The sequence below is a fragment of the Uloborus diversus genome, chromosome 1 (genome assembly GCF_026930045.1).
Source record: "Uloborus diversus isolate 005 chromosome 1, Udiv.v.3.1, whole genome shotgun sequence".
In the NCBI taxonomy this organism is placed as follows: Eukaryota; Metazoa; Arthropoda; class Arachnida; order Araneae; family Uloboridae; genus Uloborus; species Uloborus diversus.
In genome coordinates, this window is record NC_072731.1 from 76,840,859 (window position 1) to 76,863,278 (window position 22,420).

At 34.0% G+C, this 22,420-nt stretch overlaps 1 protein-coding gene across 1 annotated transcript in view; it reads right to left on the reverse strand.

Annotated features, from left to right (window-relative positions):
- Positions 1-805: 805 nt before the first annotated feature.
- Positions 806-22,420, reverse strand: part of LOC129234662 (protein lifeguard 1-like) — a 90,104-nt gene continuing 68,489 nt past the window's right edge. The window contains exons 10-13 of the mRNA XM_054868704.1: positions 20,907-20,996; positions 4,904-4,951; positions 3,141-3,335; positions 806-1,674 (exon numbers count right to left, since the gene is read on the reverse strand). Coding sequence (XP_054724679.1) covers positions 3,183-3,335; positions 4,904-4,951; positions 20,907-20,996 — 291 coding nt within the window. The 3' untranslated portion in view covers positions 806-1,674; positions 3,141-3,182. The remainder of the gene's footprint in view (positions 1,675-3,140; positions 3,336-4,903; positions 4,952-20,906; positions 20,997-22,420) is intronic.

Genomic DNA, 22,420 nt, shown 5'->3' on the forward strand with positions numbered 1-22,420 from the left:
ATTTAAAGGAGATTCATTTTGAAGTAGGGGGGGGGGGGGCTTTCAATTTGGCGCTCTTTGTGGGGGAGGGAGGCACCCCAGTACACAGTACATTTTAATTCAGAGAAGTTTGTGAATGATGCTAAGCAGTGCCAGAAGAAGATAATTAGAAGGCAGCAATTGGGTTTCAAATTGCATAAAAATCAGGATGATTTAGTAAACAGCGGCTAACATGGTAAAAATATTTCAAGCATGTTACTTGTCAATTAGAAAGAGTTGTAAGAAGGTTCAACTTGGGGAGAAAAAGGTCAATTTTTCAGGGAAAGAATCAAGTGACTAGTCCGTCTTCATAATAAAAGATTTTCTGAAAGGTATACAATTTTCAGCGGAGTTTAGTGACAATCCACTATTGCGAACAGAATAGATTTCTCGGATCGGTAGTAAAACAAAAAAAAAAAGGAATTAACCTACTTTGACATGACTTTTTGAAGGATATCCATTTTCCTGACTTTTCCAGGTACAGTAAAACCTGTCTACAACAATACTGTTGGGACCTAAAAAAAATATTGTAATAGACAGGTTATCGTTATAGACAGTTTGATTATTCATGCTGATATTTTGCTGGGGCTGAAAAAAAATATTGTTATAGACAGTATCGTTATACACAGGTTTCACTGTAATCCAGGACTGTATGAACCCTGAAAAAAAGTAAGTATCTGAAGAAACGGCAATCTTCTGATTTTTAGGTACATTTTTACAATTATTTACTTTTCAATAAGAATTCAACTAGTCTGTTTTGTGATAAACATTTATTGTAAATAAACATATTACATGTGAAATGCATCAGAGTACAGATCTACATAAAATAAAACTTGAAACTTTTTTTTTCACATGTATAGTAAACTTATCCATCACAAGTAGACTAATAATTTCATCAATAAAAGAAAATAAATATTGGAACATCTGTTTCATTAACATACTACACATACTTTAAAATGAGTTATAACATGCAAATTCATTTTTTTTTCAACATGTAAAAATAGAAGATAGTAATTAAGTAGGATATCATTTGAAGAAAATTCTTCCTAATATACTAATTTCTGAACTTCATATTATAAATTCTTCAAATAATTTTGTTGTCAAAGTTTCAAATAAGCTTTGAAAGAAACAAAAATGTCTGTTACATTAAATTTTCAAAGCATGCTATATACAATTTTCACAACAAGTATATAAGCGAGATCTTGAGTCAGAAAAAAGTCACTCATACACATACCACTGTAGTCATAAATCATTATAACAGGAATGTTTTAACATTTTCCATTTAAAAAAGAGACTATGCAGGTAAACAAAAATTCAGGTAGTGACTAATAAGCTTTTAGAAAAATCTTAACAAATACAAAATAAATGCTAGTTTATATTAAAAAACTACAGCAAGAAAGATATCAAATAACAGGACAAAGTAAAACTGAGACTCTCAACTCAAACTATACATTACGTTAAGGAAATAAATACACTCAGTCATCTCATTTTCCATTTCAAGCTCACAGAAGAATTCATTTGCTGAAAAAGTAAAGACTGGGAAAAAATCTCAATTTGAAAAGTACATTTATCTTGATCACATGAATTTTATACCATTCAAAGGTATATTGATCATAAGATTTTGCTTTGTACAGTTCCCAACATATGAATGTGTTCCTAAAAAGGAAAAAGAAAAGAATAAAGTCTAAATGTAAGCAAAATATAACAACATCAAGTTAAAACTTAAACACAAACTGCAGTAGAGCATCAATTATCTAAATCTGTCGGGACTGGTAAGGCTATACAAAAAGAGCAGCAGGGAAATCCTGGGGTCAAAATGACCCCTCCCGTTATTCTAGATTTAATTGGGAAAAATGTGCTGTATAAACCAGTGGATAATCTAAGATTTATAAATGTTACGATTATATCCGTATTGTCAGAGAACCTTAATGAGTGAAGGATGCCAGGCAGACTAGTTACAAAGCATTTCTCACAGTTAAGCGAGTTTGAAAGCGGCTTGAACATCGACATGAAAATTGCAGGTTGGTCGACGAGCCAAATTGCTGCACAGGTGAATCATTCTAAGTGCTCCGTTAGAAACTGTTGGAGGCAGTGAACACGAGATGGTACCTACGTGCAAAAAACCAGGTCTGGAGTGACCAGGAAGATCACAAGGAAAGAGGATGGGAGGATCGTGCGGCAAGCGCTCAAAGGATCCCACAGTGACTCGTTTCAACATGCAAGCAGACGTAGGGGTAGCAGTTGTTCCTCGAACCATTTCTAAACGTTTGCGAGAGTAAATCTACAGTCCAAGTGCCCTTTTTGTGCACTCCCTTTATCATCAAATCATGGCAACTTCGTCTGCAATGGTGCGAAGCCAGAGCAATGTGGGATGTCACTGATTGGCAAAAGGTGGTGCTCAGTGATGAATTAGGGGTCAGATAGTATCCGTGCACAGATGTGAAGGTGCCCTGGAGAAAGGTACCACTTCACCCTTTCTATCGCACGACACACTGCCCAAACAGCGATCATAGTAGTCTGGGAGGCTATAGCCTATGATGGTCGGTCCACTCTAGTTGTGGTACATGGAACCTTAATGGGCTTAACGGGTCAGCATTATATTAATGACATTCTATGACATACTGCAAAAACATCTAGGACTGTTCCTAAGTGGCCTCTCAGGAGCAATTTTCCAGCAAGATAATGCTCGCTCGCATACAGCTAGAGTTGTTTAAGACTTCTTATGTTCTTTTGAGACACTTCCATGGCCGGATCGCTCCCCCAACTTGTCCCCAACATCAGACGCATAATTAGCTCAATGTCGGACCGTACTGCGATATGTATTGCAGCAAAAGGGGGTCCAACGTGCTATTAAAGTAGCACTGTATTTATCTCATTTTTTAGCCTGTATTTGTTTAATTGTCTAGATCTTGGGATCAAGTGTATCTCTCATCTGTATTATTCTGTATATTAAATTTCACTTAAATCCAATGCTTGCTTCTTGGGGCGCTATTTTCAATTTTCTGAGTGTATTTATCTGCTTCACAAATTTTTAAGCAATTTCTCTGTAAACTTTAATATTTGTACAACAATTTCATTATAAAACTGTATAGTAAAATAACTTGAAAGTGTTTTAATCTTACCTGTGAGCAAGCATTTGAAATAGAATTGCTTGCTGTGAGGGATTAATCTCCTCTACCCAAATTTAACAACATTAAGAGATACATAAAGATGTTGACGATATCCAAGTACAGCTGCATGGCTGCGAATATATGCTCCTCAGGGCTTAACTCATGCTTTTTACCACCCATCAACATTTGAGTGTCATACGCCAAAAACTGAAAAATAAAATAAACATATTTTGAAAAAATTGAATCAATGAATAAGCACAATCAAATGAAGCAACAAATATATAGATACAGTTGGCTCTCTGATTAACAACACTCTATTTAACGACTTTCTCTATTTAACGACGGCTTTTCACGGTCTCAGATGGTCCACTGTAGTGTTAAAAGCATTCTATTTAAGGACGTTTTCTACTTAAGGACGATTTTTTGTGTTCCCTTGAAAGTCGTTAAACAGAGAGCCAACTGTACTAGCCACCAGGGCAGTATCCACCTGCAGCAGTTACCACAACTTAGTTACCTGAAGCAGCTCAACCTACTGAAGTGCACTGCTGTTGGGAGCTTTGCCCCCTTCTTGCCACCTGAGCCCGGTTAAATTAGCAATAGTAGACTAATTGATGTTTTTGGGATGTAAAAGAAATAAACACTCTCAAAGTAAAATTTCATGTTACTAAGAAATACAATACAAAAAGTTTAAAATTGGCCATGAAACTCAAGGGAAAAAGCAGCTTTGTGTAAAATTCCAGCATGAGAAGTGTTGTGCTAGAATATGAATTAAAATCCAGGCATTATGATAACGCTTGATAAATAAATTTCAGGCAGAATGAAAAATCTAGGTATTCTTTTTGATGAATTCAATTTACATTAGATTGAAAAAAAAAAAAAAACACACAAAATAATACACACACGCAAAATTAACATGTGAAAATTTAAAAGAGCTTTTCTTGAAGTCAAATGTAGATTATGATGGGAGGGAAGAAGTTTGATGTGATTCAGTGGTATTGCTGTGGGGGGGGGGGGGGCGTATGGGCTTGTGTGTCACTTGTCTGATGGGTGACACCCAAAGTGGAATTATACTTTAAAACAAAAATATGCAGCTAAAATTCATTTTCAAGACTGCAAACTCAAAAATTTTCCGGTAAGGGGGGGGGGGGGGGGGACCTCAAACCCACTTCTTTTCCACCAGACCATGGAGTGATACTCAGGATTAGATTCATATGGCAATACTTAGACCTAGTAGTGGTTTCCCCTTTTAGCAAAAAACTGAAGCTCATTATCTTTCAATGTGTTTGAGATAGGCTAAAAAGCATTCATAGTTTTTATTTGCTTTTTATACATTAGCACACTTAAAATTTCATTATAACTCAAAGGTAGTTGTTTCTGAAAATTGAATAAATTTCATGTGTATAGTGTTCAAAGAATATTATTATTATTATTATTTTGTGATTTTAGGGAGAGGGACACCACAAATTACTACTCCGGGTGTCACCCATGTTAGGTACGCCACTGTATAATTATAAATTTTGGGGGTCAAATTTGACTCTTAAAATAGGAAATCTAGGCATCAAATGACATTTTTAAGTTACAAAGCACACCTAATGCCTGCTTGTTTCTATTACTACCTTCAATCTTCAGCAAACTTGCAAAAATATATATTTAAAATGTTTATTTATAGTTTATTTTAACTTTAAAAACACTAGGGTGTGAGCTTATTGGTGAATATATGGACATAAAGAGAATTGTTTTTAAATAAAGTCTAAAAATTATAATTAATAACTTACTAGTGTAAACAATAGTGCTCCGCCAGCAGCATATATAGTCAACATAATCTAGAGGGGAAAATATATCACATTTGAAATTGAAGAAAACTTTTAAAAATAGTACATAAACTGAAAATTACAATGTAATACATGCATTTGGAAGATGTTCTATTAAAAGAGTATGATGAATTCAAATCTTGGGGATTAAAAAAAAAGTATTAAAAAACAAAAACATCAGCAATCTAAGTAGGGAATTACTGAAACGTGATCAAGCACTTGGACTGGTTTCGTAGAATGATTCTAGCAAAATGAAGTTGTTTTAATTCATTCAAAACAAACTGAACCCCTTCCTCTGTTCCAATATTTTCAAGCGTTTGAAATCGATGATTACAGTTCTTCTGCCATTTTAAAAGAAAAGATTGCCTCAGAGGTTTAGAAAAATTTAGAACACAATTCGTACAAAATATTCAGAAATTTTAAGAATAATAAATAACAAATATCAACAAACACAAACATTGCTGTTTTGAGCATATGCTTCACTTTTATCAACTTTGTTATTAACCTGCATCCCTACTCTACAAAAAGCTGAATGAAGATTTTTTTTCTTTGAAGGAAAATCAGAAACAATTCCAAAGTTTGTTTTCAAATATTTTCATTTCAGCAATTCACTTCACTCATTCAACAATTCATTTTCAGTTTGTCCCAACCGGAAAAAAAAAGACCTGAAGTCTCGACAAAGGATCTGTATCTCAAAAATTAAAGGTGAAAGATATTAGCATCGTTGAAACCATAGGTAAATGGAGAAGAAAATTAAGCAAATCTTTTCAAAAACATACGTTTCCATTTGAAAAAAGGAAAAAGCCATAAAAAAATTTAAAGGAGAAAATTTTTTTGGGGACATAAACACTTAAATTAACTACAATAGAATAATATGTAACATTAGATTGAATGCATAGTAGTCCTGGAAAACAGTTATTTTCTTCCCAGCTAAAGAAAAAAAAAATTTAACAAAAACTAGATTAAAATGGAGTAGACAAAGCATAACTAAAAAAAAAAAAAACTGCCAGAGAAATATGAAATACATTTCACTTTACAATACTCATGAAAAGCAAACTTTTTTTCAATATCAAACTTTCAAATGACACTAGTTTTCCAATTTAAAATATATATATATATATATATATCCAGGAACTTTTTCCAGAACCATATTTCCCAGACTTTTCCCAAGACCCTCTTTCCATCTCTGAAAAGAATTTGAGTAAAATAGACACAAAATGCATATTTGAGCAACAGCACACACAAAATTACACTTGTTTTTAACCCTTTGCGGTCCAACGTTGGACTCTGTCTGACATTAAAAATTTGCTGTTGCAATCCTACGTTGAACAGTATCCAACATGCGTTTGAACCAGTGTTGGGTTGTTGATGTCTATAGGCGGATTTAGAACTGAGTTCCTGGGGGGGCAGCATTTTTTTTTTAGTATTATTAGTTGTATTGATTACAACTGGCTGGATTTAGACTTAGCCTGCCCCTAAACTTTTTCAGGGTTTGGGTCTCTTTAGTAGTCTGATCAACTTTTCTATCAGTGGCAAAAAAGGCCATTTTTGAAAGCCCTCCCTCCCCCCCATGCATTATACATAAAGTCTAAGGTGGAAAATGGAGTCCCTTTTAAGTAAGGAATAGAATATCTGTAATTTTAGGGGGTCCGGGGGATTCTCCCCCGCAGGAAATTTTGTAAAATAGATACAAAATTCTGCATTTTGAAGCCTTAGAAGGGGTAATTGGAACTACTAAAATCTCGGAGACAAATAGCAAAATACTCTTTTGCAAATTACGATAATGCACAGTAAAAATTGTTTTTGGGTTTGACAAATCAATTCAACAGTTCTCAGATGCATTGTTATTTGCTTACTTTGGCTGTCGGTTCAATTCAATCAGTTTTTGATCACGCCTCCAACCCACCGACAAATACAACACGGAATTAAAAACAAAATGATCAATAGTAAAAAAAACTGCTTTAAAAGAAATGGTGTATGGATATAGAAAATAGGCCCATTTGGACAATTCATAACTTATACACTTGATAAGAAATTAAGTTGAAGCACACTTTGCTTAGGAATTTCAGACTCATCTAATCCATTTCAAGGACTCAAGAACAATTAAAATTATTTAAGGCACTTAAATTGGCCTTTCCAGTCTCTGAAATTTAGTACTTGATTGTACTGTTTTACAATATTGTTCTAACTTTGTAAGAAACAACTATTTTAAGTTTGGAGCCTCGGTGTCCGAGCGGTGTTGTTCAGCAATTGCTTGCATGCAGAGAGGCATGGGTTCAATTCCCGCCTGCTTCCCTGGATGTTCTTCTGATTTCCTTGTATGGTAATAAATCTGAATTGTGCTATCTGTTGTATGTGTCTGAGCAAAAGTCGGACTTCCACCTAAAATGGGGCTCAGTCAAACAAAAGCCGCTCATATTAGCCTCAAAAGCGGATTAACGCCTTCGTTATTCCTTACCTTGGGTGCCCCAAGGTGGCTCCCTTGGGTGCATCAGGAACAACAACAACAGTATAAGTTAAAAAAAAAAACCTATTGATTTCTCATTACAACAACTTTTTATTTTCAATTACAAGAAGTGCAAAAAATGAAAAAAAATAGAGGCAGTGATTTTTTTTTCCCCTTCTGGGCTAAACAGATTAACAATATGCAGAAGAAGTAAGATAAACGCAAGTAATTGAAAATAATTTCCAAAATTACTGCATTCAGGATTAAATAAACAGCATATGAAACATGTGAGCCACAAAAATTTATCTCAAGTAATATGCTACAGAAACGTGAGAACCATGATTTTTATATTTTTGATGCAGGATGTGGCAAGGAGCTAAATTTGACACATTTCGGTATTCCTCCCCTACCCCCCATCATTTGTTATAAAATTTTTTATATCCACACTTTTCCAAATTTTCAAGGTTTTCAAGCACTTTAAAATGGAATTTATTTTTTCAAGTACTTTTCTTCTTTTCTTTAAAGAACAAATCATGAAATTTTCCGGAGTTGGGGCCTTCAACAAAGCGGGTGCCCTCAAGCTTGTTTAGTTTATAAGTAAATCCGTTTTTTTTTTTTTAAATCTTTGTTTTAGTTTCCAATTTGTTGAAACAATCGTTGATTATTTTAAATATAACGGCTGATTACTCATATTTTCACTCATATACTTGCTCTAATGGTTTTCAATTCAAAGTCGTCGTTTTCAACACATTTCAACAATCTGGTGACAGCTTTACTCTTGCCCATCCCTCTCCCCCAAACAGAAAAGGAAAGTCACTATTCTCTTCATTTTCACTTGTGAACTTTTCAAAAAAAGAAAAAAATCATGATTTTTTTCTTTTCACATTTTTGAAGGTGTGCTGTTACCTTGTATAAAGTCCTCCCAAGACTGGGGGGGCACTGACCCCCCTCGCCCCCCCATAAATCCGCCCATGTTGATGTCAAAAACAAGTCTAAAACTATCATAAGCCTGTCTGAAAATGTCAAAAATCTGTTGAAAACTCTAATACTCCCATTACTGTCAAATTCAATCATTTTAAACATTTTTTTAAATAAACACAGAAGATTTCCTAATTCTGAAAAATTATTTCACTATAATTTTCACATCTATTGAGTTAAATTAAAAATTTAATTCAGTTTCTTTAAATGCATTCATAATTTTATTTTAAATTTCTTACACTGTAAAAAATAGTTTGGTTGTTAAAAATGAAAGAAAATTTTCCAATTTTTCAATAACTAAAACAATTAGTAACAAGTTTTTTTTTTTTTTTCAAATCTAAAAATCCTTGAATACAGCTTGAGGATTTTGTGTTTCGCAGGGAGGAGATTCTATTTCATTTGAAAAAATTAAAGCAACTAAAGCTCCTTAACTAGATAATATTTGTCCAAAAATTTTAGTTGAATGTGCAGAGGAATTAGTGGGTGTTATTTTAAATATTTTCAATGCTTCTTATAATTCGGGGGCAGTGCCAGAGGACTGGAAGCAGGGTTGTCCTATTTTGTCCACCCCAGAAAAAACTGTCCTGAACTTTGTCACTTCATCAGTAAATTGAAAGTTTTGCGTTAAAAATTTGAAGTTTGAAAATAATAAATAGTTATATAGATTTTTCCTGTTCAAGTAATATTTTAATATAAAAATAGCATACATAAATCTGTATATAAACAATTGATTGTAAAATATTTTAAAGTGAAAAAAAAAAAAAGTAAGATCAGTTGAAGTTTATGTAAGTGTGTTAAAAATTCAAATGAGTGTTAAAAATAAATTATAAAGCATTTAATAGGGTTTATAAAACAAGCACATCAGCTGAAAGGTTAGAGTTTCAAAACATTAAAAATCAAATTTAAAAAAAAAGAAAAAGAAAAACTACCTAATATTAATAAAAGGAATGTTGGCATGAAGTGAAATCTGTTCTTGCAATACAAATACAAATGTGATGATTAGAAATATGCTCTGACTAGGCTGTTCCTAGTCAATTTATTAGTTCCCAATGAAGATTAATGGCTCTTTTAAAGCTATCTACCCTCTTGCCTATTATTGCCTCTTCTGGTACACTGTTCTGAGTACCCACAACCCTACTAAAGAAGAAATTTTTCTTAATTTGTATGAAATTAACATTCCATAAAATATGCTGAGTTCATAAATATTTTTCTATGGAATGACATCAATAAAAATTCGAAAAATATAACAGGTTTAAAATATTTTTAGTCAATAAATCTCTGTTTTGTATGTATGTCTCCAAGCATTTCATTTGACTTTCCCATTGAGTTTATTTTCTACTATTGTATATAATAGTCGAATCATGCCCAATAGCTTATTCACATTTTTAAATTTTATTACTTTTAAGTAAATTATGATCTAAAATTAGCTGCACCAATGTGTAATTAATATTTTTTTTAGATTTATAAAATTCCAAAGCTAATGGTTCTATTTTAATTAAATGATTAATTCATAATAGAAAATGTATTAGAATAATATACTAATATATTTACAACAATAAATTTATGTATGTATAATCAGATTATTTTTCATTTCGTCCAGTTTCTTACGGCACACAGTGGTCGATTTATTGAATCTAGCTCGACAAAAATCAAAATTGCATCATTGTTATTTCGCGATAACTAATATTTTATTAGAAACTTAAATACCTATAAATCAGGGAACCAAGTCTAATTTGGACGGGAAGTTCCTGAATTTTTTTCTGTAATGGGTTGAAGTTCGCGTTTAGCAAAAGTGCATTTTGTGACCTTCTACATGGAAGATAATTGATTATCGTTAAAATTTGTCTGCCTAATTTTAAATTATTTATGTTTATATATTGTCATTGTGTTATCCAATGTTAATATTATTTATCAGTTTCATTAATTAAATGCGAGTTTTAGATGCATTTTTTTCCAAGATAAAAAGTGACAAATTATACACCATTTCATCAAAAGTTATTAGAGCAGCAAAAAAATTCTCCACGAGCCTCCGCCTTCTAATTTACGTCGTTTTTATGTACCTGGTATATCTAAAAACATCTGGGCAAAATACTATAGCCAGATCTATTCGGCCATAAGAGTATTATCAATTTTCATGAATCATGGTGCCAAAAATTAAATGTCTCTTCAATAAAGATGATCATTAAAGTAAGACAAAACAACGTTACATGAAGCACAAATTTGCAAATTACAGCACACACGTGTTTCGGCGCTACAGGGAACGCCTTTTTCAATGCAAAAAATAATGAGCTTATGGATGAAAAGACATCCGACAAAAGCCAAGAGCAGATAAGCATGCAGCTTAAAAGATAAAAACAGCGGATTAGCCAAACACCAATGACAAAGTTATAAACCGATCAGGAACCAATAGGAATGCAAGCAAAGGCCAAGAGCTTTCTCTTAGATACGAACCCAGAAAGAAAGAATTCAATTGGACAAAGATTAAGCCGAAGCTTAAACAAAAAGAAAAGAAATTATCAATAACCGTGAACCACAAGAAAGGAAAAGCTGAATGGAAAACCATGAAATAAAATAAACAGAAACAAAAAATATTCGAAAAAAGGAAAAAATAAAGATAAATAGAAGAAAATTGGGGGGGGGGTTGCAATCAAGACAAAAAGGTAAAAATAAACAAAGGAAGATAGATAAAAATGAATGGGAAAAAAGGGGGGAGGATGGGGAAAGGACAGTATTAAAGATATGGGAGCCAAATGTTGGAAAAATATGGAACTGCACTAAGATCGTTAACTAAGTTAGAACTGATCCTCAAAATATGAAAGGATTCCCAAAAGTCAAGATCTGATGAATTGGGGCATTTTTGGATAATCTGATAAGAGTTAAAATCAAAAGAGTGATTCGAATCCCAACAATGTTGAGCAATACTAGACTTATTTAATTGTTGTTTTTTCACATAATTTTGATGCTCTTTCAAGCGAATTTTTAAAGCACGCAGAGTCTGTTCAATATAGGCAAGTTTACAACTACAATTAATTCTATAAATTCCACAACAATTACGAGGGTGAATAGGATCTTTAAGAGAAGAGAATGAAAGTTTATTAATAGGAGAGAACACCACCTGGAATTGGAAACGTTTTAGAATCTTAGCAACCTGATAGCTTACAGAAGGAAAGAATGGCAAAACAACCAAATTCTTTCTGATGAAGGTTCTTCCTTATCCCTTCAGTAATGTTTTTTTTAACTATCGTCTGCTGTTGAATGTTGTCTGCTATTTATTTTTAAACACTTTTTTTTATATTGGCAACTATAAGTAATTTTTATAACTATTCTAAAGTTTTTTTTTTGGAATGGAGTGCAGATGGTAGTAATAACGTTCGCCTCTGCATATGTAAGTGAAACAAATACATTTTCCTATCATTAATGCATGTGAATTTATCCTGATTTAATGGTTTCATTAAAAAAGCAAACTTTTTTTGATGTTTGGCTTCTAAACAAGGACTCGAATAGTGTATATAATTTTGTGATTGAAACTTTAAACTTGAATGACTGTAAGAATGATATTAAGCTAAGTGTTGTAAATACTGTAAATAATTTTTGTGTACATGTAAAAGACAAATGGAAGCGTTGCTCTTCCTCACAGAAAACTTTCTTGCGAAAACATTCTATTTGGTTAAAAAGTGATATTATATTTGATGAAAGAGTTGTTAAAGAAGCTGTCATAAGACTTCCAGGATCTTCAAAAATATAGCAAAATTTTGCAGCTCGCGGTTGACCTACAACAACTTTTCAAAATTCAAGCCTTAAAACTAAAAAACATAACGTCGTATCTGTTATTCAAGATAGTAGTTCAGAGCAATTATTTTTTGCCGCTCAAATTAGTCTTGGTTCTTCAGGAAAACGAGATGCTGCAGAACTCTTACAACAAGTAAATGTGTCACCAAAAAGAGCTACTAGAATTAAAACGGCTTTAAAAAGAACCGTAACAAATAAAGTGGTGAAACTAACTCCTGACCAAGCTTTAGCCTACTATGTAAATACAAAACTGACAAAAAGTCAGTACATTGAAACACACAAATTAGCTAAAAATCAGAATGCAAATATATATCCATGTTATGAAAAAGTATTAGAATCAAAGAAAAAATGTTATCCAGATGATATACATATAACTGACATTTCTGCCGAAATGAATCTTCAGTCACTTATAAATCATACAATATTGTGGCTTTTTCAAAGTGAATGTGAAAAATTCGAGGAACTTTTAACAGTAGATACTTCTTCCGCAAATATGATTTTTAAATATGGATGTGATGGAGCTTCTGGTCAAAGCACTTTTAAACAGCAATTCGAAAGCAATGAAGTCTGTTACGATGATTCATCTGTGTTTACTATTTCATTAGTACCACTTCAAATAAAAAGTCAAGAAAAGGAGCTCTGGAAAAATTTTCGGCCATCTTCAACCAGATATTGCAGACCAATAAAAGTAATTTTTGAAAAAGAGATTCCAACATTAATCAAGAAAGAAGTTGATAAAACAGAATCTCAAATAGCAAGCCTTTGTCCTTAAAAAATAAAAATTAATGATAGAGAATTTTTGGTGGGACAATCATTGGTAATGACTATGGTTGACAGGAAAATTTATAGCATTCTAAATGAACAATCTAATCAAAAATGTTACATTTGCGGAGCTTGTCCTAAAGAAATAAATGCGCTTGAGAAACATACTCAAAAATCAATAGATCCTTCAAAATTCAGATTTGGATTATCAGGTTTACATGCTTGGATCAGATGCTTCAAGTGTCTTCTTCATTTGTCATATAAACTTGAAGTGAAAAAATGGCAAGTAAGAAATCAAGATAAGGAAACGGTAAAAAGGCGTAAAAAATATATTCAAGACAGATTTAGAAAAGAAATGGGCCTTTTGGTAGATATGCCGAAGCAAATTTCTGGAACAACAAATGATGGAAACACTGCTCGTAAATTTTTGCTAATCCGACTTTGTCATCCGATATAATGGGATTAGACATTGGACTTATACAGCGTTTTTCAATAATTTTACAAGCCGTTTCTAGTGAACAAGAAATAAATGAAGACGAATTTGAAAAGTTTACTTTTGACACTGCGAAACTGTATGTTCAACTATATAACTAGTATTTTATGCCGGCTAGTGTGCATAAATTGTTAATTCATGGAAGACAAATTATTGAGCATGCCATTCTACCAATAGGACAACTTTCTGAAGAAGCGCAAGAGGCTCAAAATAAAGATTTCAAAGCTTTCCGAGAACATTTCTCATGAAAATGTTCAAGAAAAAAACTTTGGAAGACATAATACATATGTTACTTATTAGGTCTGACCCTTTAATTACAAAGCTGAGAAACAACTCTAAAAAACGTGAGAATTTATTATCTAAAGAAGCTGCATTGTTGTTGAGAAACAATTAAAAGATCGACTACAGTTCCTCAGACAGTAGTTCTGCTGAAGATGACGAAAATTTTAGTTACTGACGCTTTTATTTTATGTAGTTTTAAGTGAAAATTCTAGTTACTGACGCATTTATTTTATGTAGTTTTATGTTTACTATCAATATAACGACCAAATTAAAACTTTTAACTCGGTTTGACAAACCAAAGTATTTTTGTCCAGCTAGATTTGTGAAATCGACCACTGTGCGGCGTCCCATACTTTTTACAAAAAAGTGGACAAAATAATAACCCTGACTGGAAGCTGGCTAACATAACGCCACTCAGGGCCGATCCTAGGGTGTCGGCCGCCCGCGTGCAAAGACCTAATGTGCCGCCCCCCAAGAGTAATTTGCATATTTTGACTAATCTTTAAACGTTCATATAAATCTTTCTACAAATTTCTATATACCAAGTTCCAATAAATAAATAAATAAACAGAAGAATGATGGACTTATAAGAAGGAAGAAAAGTTTTATAGTAAGAAACTGCTTAGGTACAATTTTTATCTTTGAAGAAAGTAAAAAAGGCCAAAATTTACTAGTCGTTAAAAACGCATTTTATTGTTTGTCTTCGGTGACATCAGAGGAAGGGGGATTGCTCCGAGAAGATTATTGAAATTGGTTTTATCGAAAAATAGTTTTAGTTCATCTTTGGTTGTGTTCGGTTGCAAGAACAAAAGAGTCGGGTATATTCAAGGTGCATGGAGAAATTTTCAAAATTGACGTCAAATATCGCAGTTTTAGGAACTTTTTCGAGACTTCAGAGGAAAGTAATGTTGGAGCACTTTCCTAAAATTCTTTCAAAATTGAAATCAACTTGAAGCTATTTTTGGTGAGCGTAGTTTAGGAAGGATCAGCGCTCTTCCCGAAAATTTTCCGAAACTGAAGTTTTAAACACGCAATTTTGGGTTACCTTTGTTGACGTTGCTAGAGGGAGGGAGATTCAATCGTCTCCCATCGAAAGTTTTCGAAACTGAAGTTTAAAGCGCAAATTTAGGCTATTTTTGCTTACGGTAGGGGATCTGGCGGCCTTCCTCCGGGAGTTTCTCGGCACTGTTGTCTCAAAACCCCATTTTTGGCTATATTTGAAAACGATAGGGGTAACGTAAAACTGTTCTGAACCGAAATATTTTTCAGAATTAAAATCCATTATGGGCTATTTTTGGGAAGGAAGGGTTTTGGGGCTCCCAAGCGGATATTTCTAAAAGCGCAATTATATGCTATCTTTGGTGACGTTAACGAAACTGGGAAACTTTGGCGGATATTTTTCGATATTAATATCTAAAAAATACTGTTATTGACTTTTGTCCACCTCACCTCGACCATTGATGGGTAGACCCTAGCGCTGTAAAGAGTTACATAAGCCAGGCAGTTCTAATCCGGAATTTCTTAGAAATTGAAGTCTCAAAATCGTATTTTAGGCATTGTTTGAGAACGATGAGACTCAAGAGCGAGCGGGGGTTCAGTGTGCCCTCACGAACTGTTTTTTTGAAAATGTAAGTCAATTTCAGGCTAGTTTAGGCGTGGCTCCACGAAACCGTCTAAAAACGAAATTTTGAGGTGTATAGTGATTGGGTTGGAGAAAAGGGGGAGGAAAGGGGTCCTTCTCCGAAAATTCTTGAAACCGATGTTTGAAAAACGCAGTTTTAGTTTGTTTTTTAATACGTTAAGTGAGAGGGGCTGGGATTCGTGGCCTCTCTAAAGACGCTAATTGAGACTGTCTTTGGTAGTAATGTTTGGGAATGGATTTCGGGGCCCTCCATCGCAAAAATTTTGAAAAAGAAATCCGAAAAATGTCACTAAGCAATTTTTGATGACATTAGGAAAAGCTGTCCTCTTAAAACACATTTTGGATTTTAGAGCCAACATTTTTAGACTATGTTTGATTAAGTTCAGGTGGAAGGGGTGAATCAGAGGCTTAATTGGGTCTTTAAGATCGGTGGTTCAACCAGCGAAATTTTCCGAAATTTAAGTCCTAGGAACGCAGTTTTAAGCCTTCTTTAGTCTCGTCAAGGAGCTCATGGCATCCTTTGAGATCTTCGTTTTCTTCATTTTACAGTCACATTTAAATTTGCTTCCCGGTGCAAGAGCCTTGTCCTCCTACCTGATCAGAAACCGGGAAGTTCATTCGGGATCTTAATTAGAAAAAATTGCCGTAAAGAAGGAAAATGACAAAATTTTAGTTCGTCATTCAAATATGTTTGAATCTCAGGGGAGTCGCAATTTTCCACTTTCTCTCCACGCATCCACGATTGTTGAACACAGAATTTGTTGTTTGAAATGTTTGCGAGAGTATCTAATCAGTATAGCTTCTTAAAAAAAAAATATGTCTTCATTGTTTAGGTCTATAAAAGTTTAGGGGGGGGGGGGTAAACATTAGTGGCCACCCTCGGTGCTCCTTTTAGAAGGCACCCTTTCATGCTTTAGGAGGGGGGCCATTTCCCTCATTTCTCCTCCCCTGTATCCATGCCTGATTACCGGTTCTGTCACAAATTTTGCAACCAAATGAAGAATGTGTGTAAAGAGTAGATATTAATGGACAATGAACCAACAAAATGTTCCCTAACATTCTATTTTTCTTAAACTATGCTATGCTGTCGGGAAATCGACACTTACTTTGATAATTGAACATTTAAAATTCAGCATATTTATTCGACTTAGTATAAGTTATCTTGTGAGGAATTCTTGAGGAATTTTGCTTGATTATAAGAACTATATGATGCGGCCCGCGGCCGCCCCTTGCTTTGGCCGCCCTTGTGCGGTGCACACCCTGCACACCTGCTAGGATCGGCCCTGACGCCACTCTTCAAGAAAGGGTCTAAAGGTAATACAGGGAATAATAGACCAGTAAGTCTGACTTCAGTGGTTGGCAAGATTTTTGAAACTTTGATCAAAATTAAGATTATGAATTTCTTAGAGACAAATAGTCTGTTGACTAGCGCAATATGGTTTCAGCAAAGCTAAATCATTTGCTACTAATTTATTGCACTTCTATGACAAGGTTACCTTGGCTTTAGATAACAAAAAGTGTGTTGATGTTGTTTATATTGATTTTCAAAAAGCTTTTGATAAGGTACTGCATGTTGTTCTTCTCAGCAAACTAGCTGATATAAAAATAGGAGGAAAAACTTTACTTTTGGTTAGAAATTGGCTCACTGGTAGGAAGCAAAGAGTAGTTGTGAGGGGAAATCATTCTAAATGGAGTGATGTTTTAAGCGGGGCTCCTCAGGGATCAGTTTTAGAGCCTCTTCTGTTTATTATTTTTTATGAATGACATTGGTGACAACATTTCTGAAAACGTAAATTGATTTGCTGATGATGTAAAAGTTATGGGGATTGTAGAGAATGAGGAACAAGTAAAACAGTTTCAAGGGTATTTAGATCATATTACTAAGAGGGCAGATAAGTGGGGTATGGCAGTTAATGTAGGGAATGTCAAGTACACTTAGGTCATGGAAATAAAAGTACGAGTTATTGTTTACAGGGTTCAATCATTAGTCAGTAGGGCTCGACCGATGGCATTTTTTGGCCGATGGGCTGATGCCGATTGTTGGCCAATTATTCAAAGATGGCCGATGGCTGATAGTTTTCCTCCAAATGGCCGATGGCCAATGCCGTTGGCAAAAAAAAAAACTAAAAAATTAATTTGAATTCTGATATGTTTAATTCAAATTATGTTTTTCACAATCACGAGTTGCGACAGGACCCTACTTATTGGAGTTATTGTTTCCAGAAACTGCTCCTGACCCCCCAAACCTGCCCTTCTCCTGAGCGGTTACGCGTGTATAGTTGTGTGTTTGTGTGTGTGTGTGTGTGTGTAGGCGCGCATGCATATGTAAGCATGTGTGTGGGTAGACCTGTGCACACACGTAGGCGTGTATGTCTCTCTGTGTGTAGGTGCTTGTGCATGTGTAGGCTCGTGTGTGCATACTTTTGTGTATGCACATGGGCGTGTGTGTGACCAGGGGCACTGACCAGGAGAAGCGAATTTCGGGGGACATTGCTCAGGACCGGAGGAGCCGCGCCTGCAGAGGACCGTGGGCGGGAGTGCAGGGGGGGGGAGGAAATCAAATCAGCCTAACGTCAAGGACAGTCAAATGAGAACAATAAGCAATCGTGATTGCTCAAAAAAAATCTGACAGAAATAAATTGATAAGATTGTCAGGGATTTGAAGGATCATTGAAACAAGTATAAGAAATACGCAAAATGACATTTCTTAGCCAAAATAATTAATCGCTAAATATTTAAGAAATGCTTGAAACGACGAGGGTAGGTTTGGGGGGACACCCTCTGATTTTGGTGTAACTCACAAATTTAAACTTCGGCCCCAACTTCAGCCTCATTTTTTTAGTACAGAACCGCTACCACCAACGCCTCGGAAGAGTTTCTGAATCTACTTCAGCACTTCCCAAGAAAAAATTCAAAAGTGCCTTTGATTTCCGAATTATGTCACCATTCAAAACGTCTTTAATCAATTTCTTACATTAACCCCTTCAGACCTGGTGTCCGATATACCGGACATAATTTTAAACAGCTCCTAATCATTTAATAATTGATTTAATTAGTTGATTATTTTGTAGTTGACTCTTTACATTCTACTTATTATAATTTGAAGTAATTTTTCGTTTTGGGTTTGACAACACTGACATATAAGGATTGAGAGATAGAGAGTGGCCCAACAATGGATTTTCATTTGAACAGCGAGGTTTTTTCCTGATTTTTTTAAAAATATACAAATCTTTAATTAATAGTTTCAAACACTTATATTATGTTTTATAATTGTTTGTAGAACATTTTATAATAAAGTTTGTTCGGTATTTTATCGTTTTTGTATATGAAATATTGATTTCAAAAATATAAGTCAGGAATATTGGATGTGCCATAACTCTTTTAATTTTTCTCCTACAAACTCAACATTTTGTCAATAAGTTACCCTTTACCATAGTACACTGTGTACCAATTATCAACATTTTTGGTCCAATATTTCATAATTCCGACTGAAGGGGTTAATGCTCTAAATTCTTCCTAAACAATATATAAAGCTTGAAAAAAAAAATTCCAATTTTGAGAATGGCGTTAGTTTTAAACAACTAAGAAGTACAACCTAGAGTTTAATTTCAGAAATTGAGGGAGTGGGAGGAGGGGCACGCAAGTGTTCTCGGAAATACAAAAAATAGTCATAAAAATAGAGTTCAAAACAATCATAAACATTGAGCAGAAAAACCCTTTTAAAACTTGCACCCGAGTTTGTTTTGACGTGCAGTGGCGGATTTAAAAAATAGCAAATGTTGCAATTGCGCGAGAGGCCCATAACCATAGGGGCACCGTAGGAGTTACAAAAATGCTTATGATAAATGTTTTACAACTTCTGTGATAGAGAAATAGGGCCCCAAACTTGTAGCTCCGCCGAAGCGATACAGAAAAGATTGCATTACTGTGATTCATATTACAAATATCGAAAAATTAAAAATTACCGTCGGTTTAACGGGAGTCTAACAAAATGAAACTAAACCGGTTTCGCCATCTCATATTTTTCCATGGCCTCCAATTCGACAATACATCACCAAATGATCGTCAGTCTGAGAGGCTATATTAATTTTCCATTGAAATAAGTAATTAATAGCCACAAAAAATGAGTAAATAGGCTTTTTTGAACACCCGATCGAAAACAAAAAGGGAAGTGCACAACTGGAACGTACGCACACCCCATATGCGAAAATTTAGCCTTCTGCAGCTTACCATTTTTGAGTTATGACTTATGAGAGATCCATACGTACATCCAGCCGCAAGAAACAACGCAATAATTAACTTGTCTGGTACCTGAATGCAGTATTAAAAACTCTTTCAGGGGTGATTAAAATAGAAATTCATACTGAAATTTAAGTAAACAATTTTATATGAAAACAATAACTCCCTTTACTTTGTATTAAAAAGTAAAACAACAAAGGTCCTTTTTTTTTTTTCAAAAACATCGGCCAATTCCATCGGCTTTTCAATGTTTTTTAAGGCCGATGGGCCGATGTTTCCTGCAAGTTAGCATCGGCCGCCGATGCCGATGGCTAAATTGTTGAACCATCGGCGCCGATGCATCGGTCGAGTCCTATTAGTCAGGCAGAAAACGTTATTGATCTGGGTATCTTAATAAATCAGGATTTCAAGTTTAGTCAACAGTGTAGCATTGCAAGCAACAAAGCCAACAGAACACTTGGATTTATCAATAGATCTATTTCAAACAAATCTAAGAAGGTTCTTCTGCCTTTATATAGGAGTTTAGTAAGATGTCAACAAGGGGTCATTGTTTTAAGCTAGTCAAATCTCAGGCTAACCTGGAAATTAGGAAAAATTACTTCTTTTCTTTAGTAGGGTCATGGGCACTTGGAACAGTTTACCGGAAGAGGCAGTAACGAGCAAGGAGTGGATAGCTTTAAGAGGGCCATCGATCTTCATTGGGGACTTATAAACTGACTAGGATCAGCCTAGCTGGGCTCAGAGCCTGTTGCTAGTCGTTACATTTGTCTTTGTATGTCAGAAATTATGTAATGTCTTTTTTTTATGAGTAATAGTAAAAGTAAGTTATAAATTATCAAAATAGTTTTGATGAAACTATTTTTTTTCTCTTTTGTAATTAATTTTTTCTGAAAACTAATATAAGTATCCTCTGTTCATAAATGAGCTTATATTTTCTTGAAATACAACCAGATTCATTTAAGTTTCTGATAGCTTTTGAAAACTGAATCTGTGTCAAATCCTGGAAAGTACATCTCACTTCAAGATGAGTATGGTAGAAAAGTTTTAGAAAAATCATTACAGTCCCAGTAGTTAAGTTTCTGAGAATTATGTCAAAAACCATGACAGTAAAAACCAGAGTTAAAAACACAAACTGCTAAAAACTGGTCAATACTGGTTTAAACTGTTATATAATTTATATGGACTTAAAATGGCATCTTTAATCTTGATCCTAGGATACTTCAATGACTCTTAACGCTCTCCAGTTACATTTTATAATCCCTTTACATTTTTTATTAGAAAAAAAAAGGACTGCAAAGGGTTAATCTGAACATTTCAAAAAGAAATAAGTACATACTTTATTGTAGGTAAATATTGTAATGATGCCAAACAGGAAGAAAACTATTGCCACAATGAACAATAGTCCACCACAAGAAGTAAAATCAAACTGAAAAAACAAAAATAGTAAACATAAATTTCTAAACACTAAATATTTTAAAATATTTTTACATTTTTTTTTCAGTTAGGTAATATGTCTTACAACTATTTTTCGTTGAAATTTCAATACCGAATTTTCAAATTCAAATCATTTGCCAATTTGCAGGGCTCGATTAACACAGTCTTGCAGACAAGTCCGTGGATCTGGGTACCATACAATAAAATTGCCAAAGTCATGAAAAAACATTAATTTATTAAGTTTTTCTCGAAGCAGTATGAAAACAACTGAAATATAGTTATCTACTTGCAACATTCATCCCACAATATATGGTTGATACAAATAGTACAATCGGAAAAACAGACTTTTGAAACTTAATTTGAGATAATGTAACATCTAAAAGAGACGTTGTAGAACAGTCACTTTCACAAAATAAATGGGATGTAGAATACCACTCTTCGCCATATACAAGTTTATAAATATTAGGTTGTATTGATGACAAAGCCCACAACAGATCACTTTCAATGCTTTGCTTGATATTTTGGTTTGATGTCTGCTGGAAGCAAAAAATTCAGATTCACAGATATCATATATGTGGATAAAAACTACACTAAAAGCTCAAAAAAAGCAATGCTGTCGAAAATACTTATAAGTAACCACAAAATTGAGCAATTAGATTTGTTTTATTTTATTTCTTAAAAGGTCATGCCTCCCTTGAAATTCTGTACAGGGTTCATACTCTATTTGGATCGAAAAATTCCATGACTTTTCCAAGACTTTTTCATGACTTCAATGAAAATTTTCATGACTTCGTTACACGAAGAGAATAGCACTATTTAATCTCAAAATTGGTAATAATTGGAAATGAGCATTAGCAAAAGGTCTATATGAATGCCACAGCCGCATTGAAGCACTTACTCGTAATGGAAAAAATGTAAGTGCACACTTAAAAAACGAAACTATTCTTATTTATCTTCATCATATAAATTTAAGTAAAGTAAAAATGCAGTGAAGCGAATATGATGATGCTTAAATGTCTGATTTTTTTTAAAAAACAGGCAGAATGATATAAAATGGGACAAAGGTTGAATGAGTCATCACTAAGTTTCAATAAATTTGCTTCAAAAGTTGCCTTTTAGTGCAACAGTGCCTTAAATCATCCACGTAACTTGACAGTATTTTGGTTCTTTAAAGTAAAGCAACATAGTTTAGTTCTTTATGTTTCTAAACCAGATCTTTTTTGAGAAAACCATTTAGTAATGAATCAATCTTCTTATACAAAAGTATATTTGTTTTGTTTACAAATTTGCATATTTTCAATTGCATATAAATTAATAGGTTCAGAAATTCCAGAACACGTTTAATTCCCGACATTGAACGTAGCAGTGGGTCGCATGGATTAGTTTTGCTTGCCGTATGCTGGGCACTACTGTTTT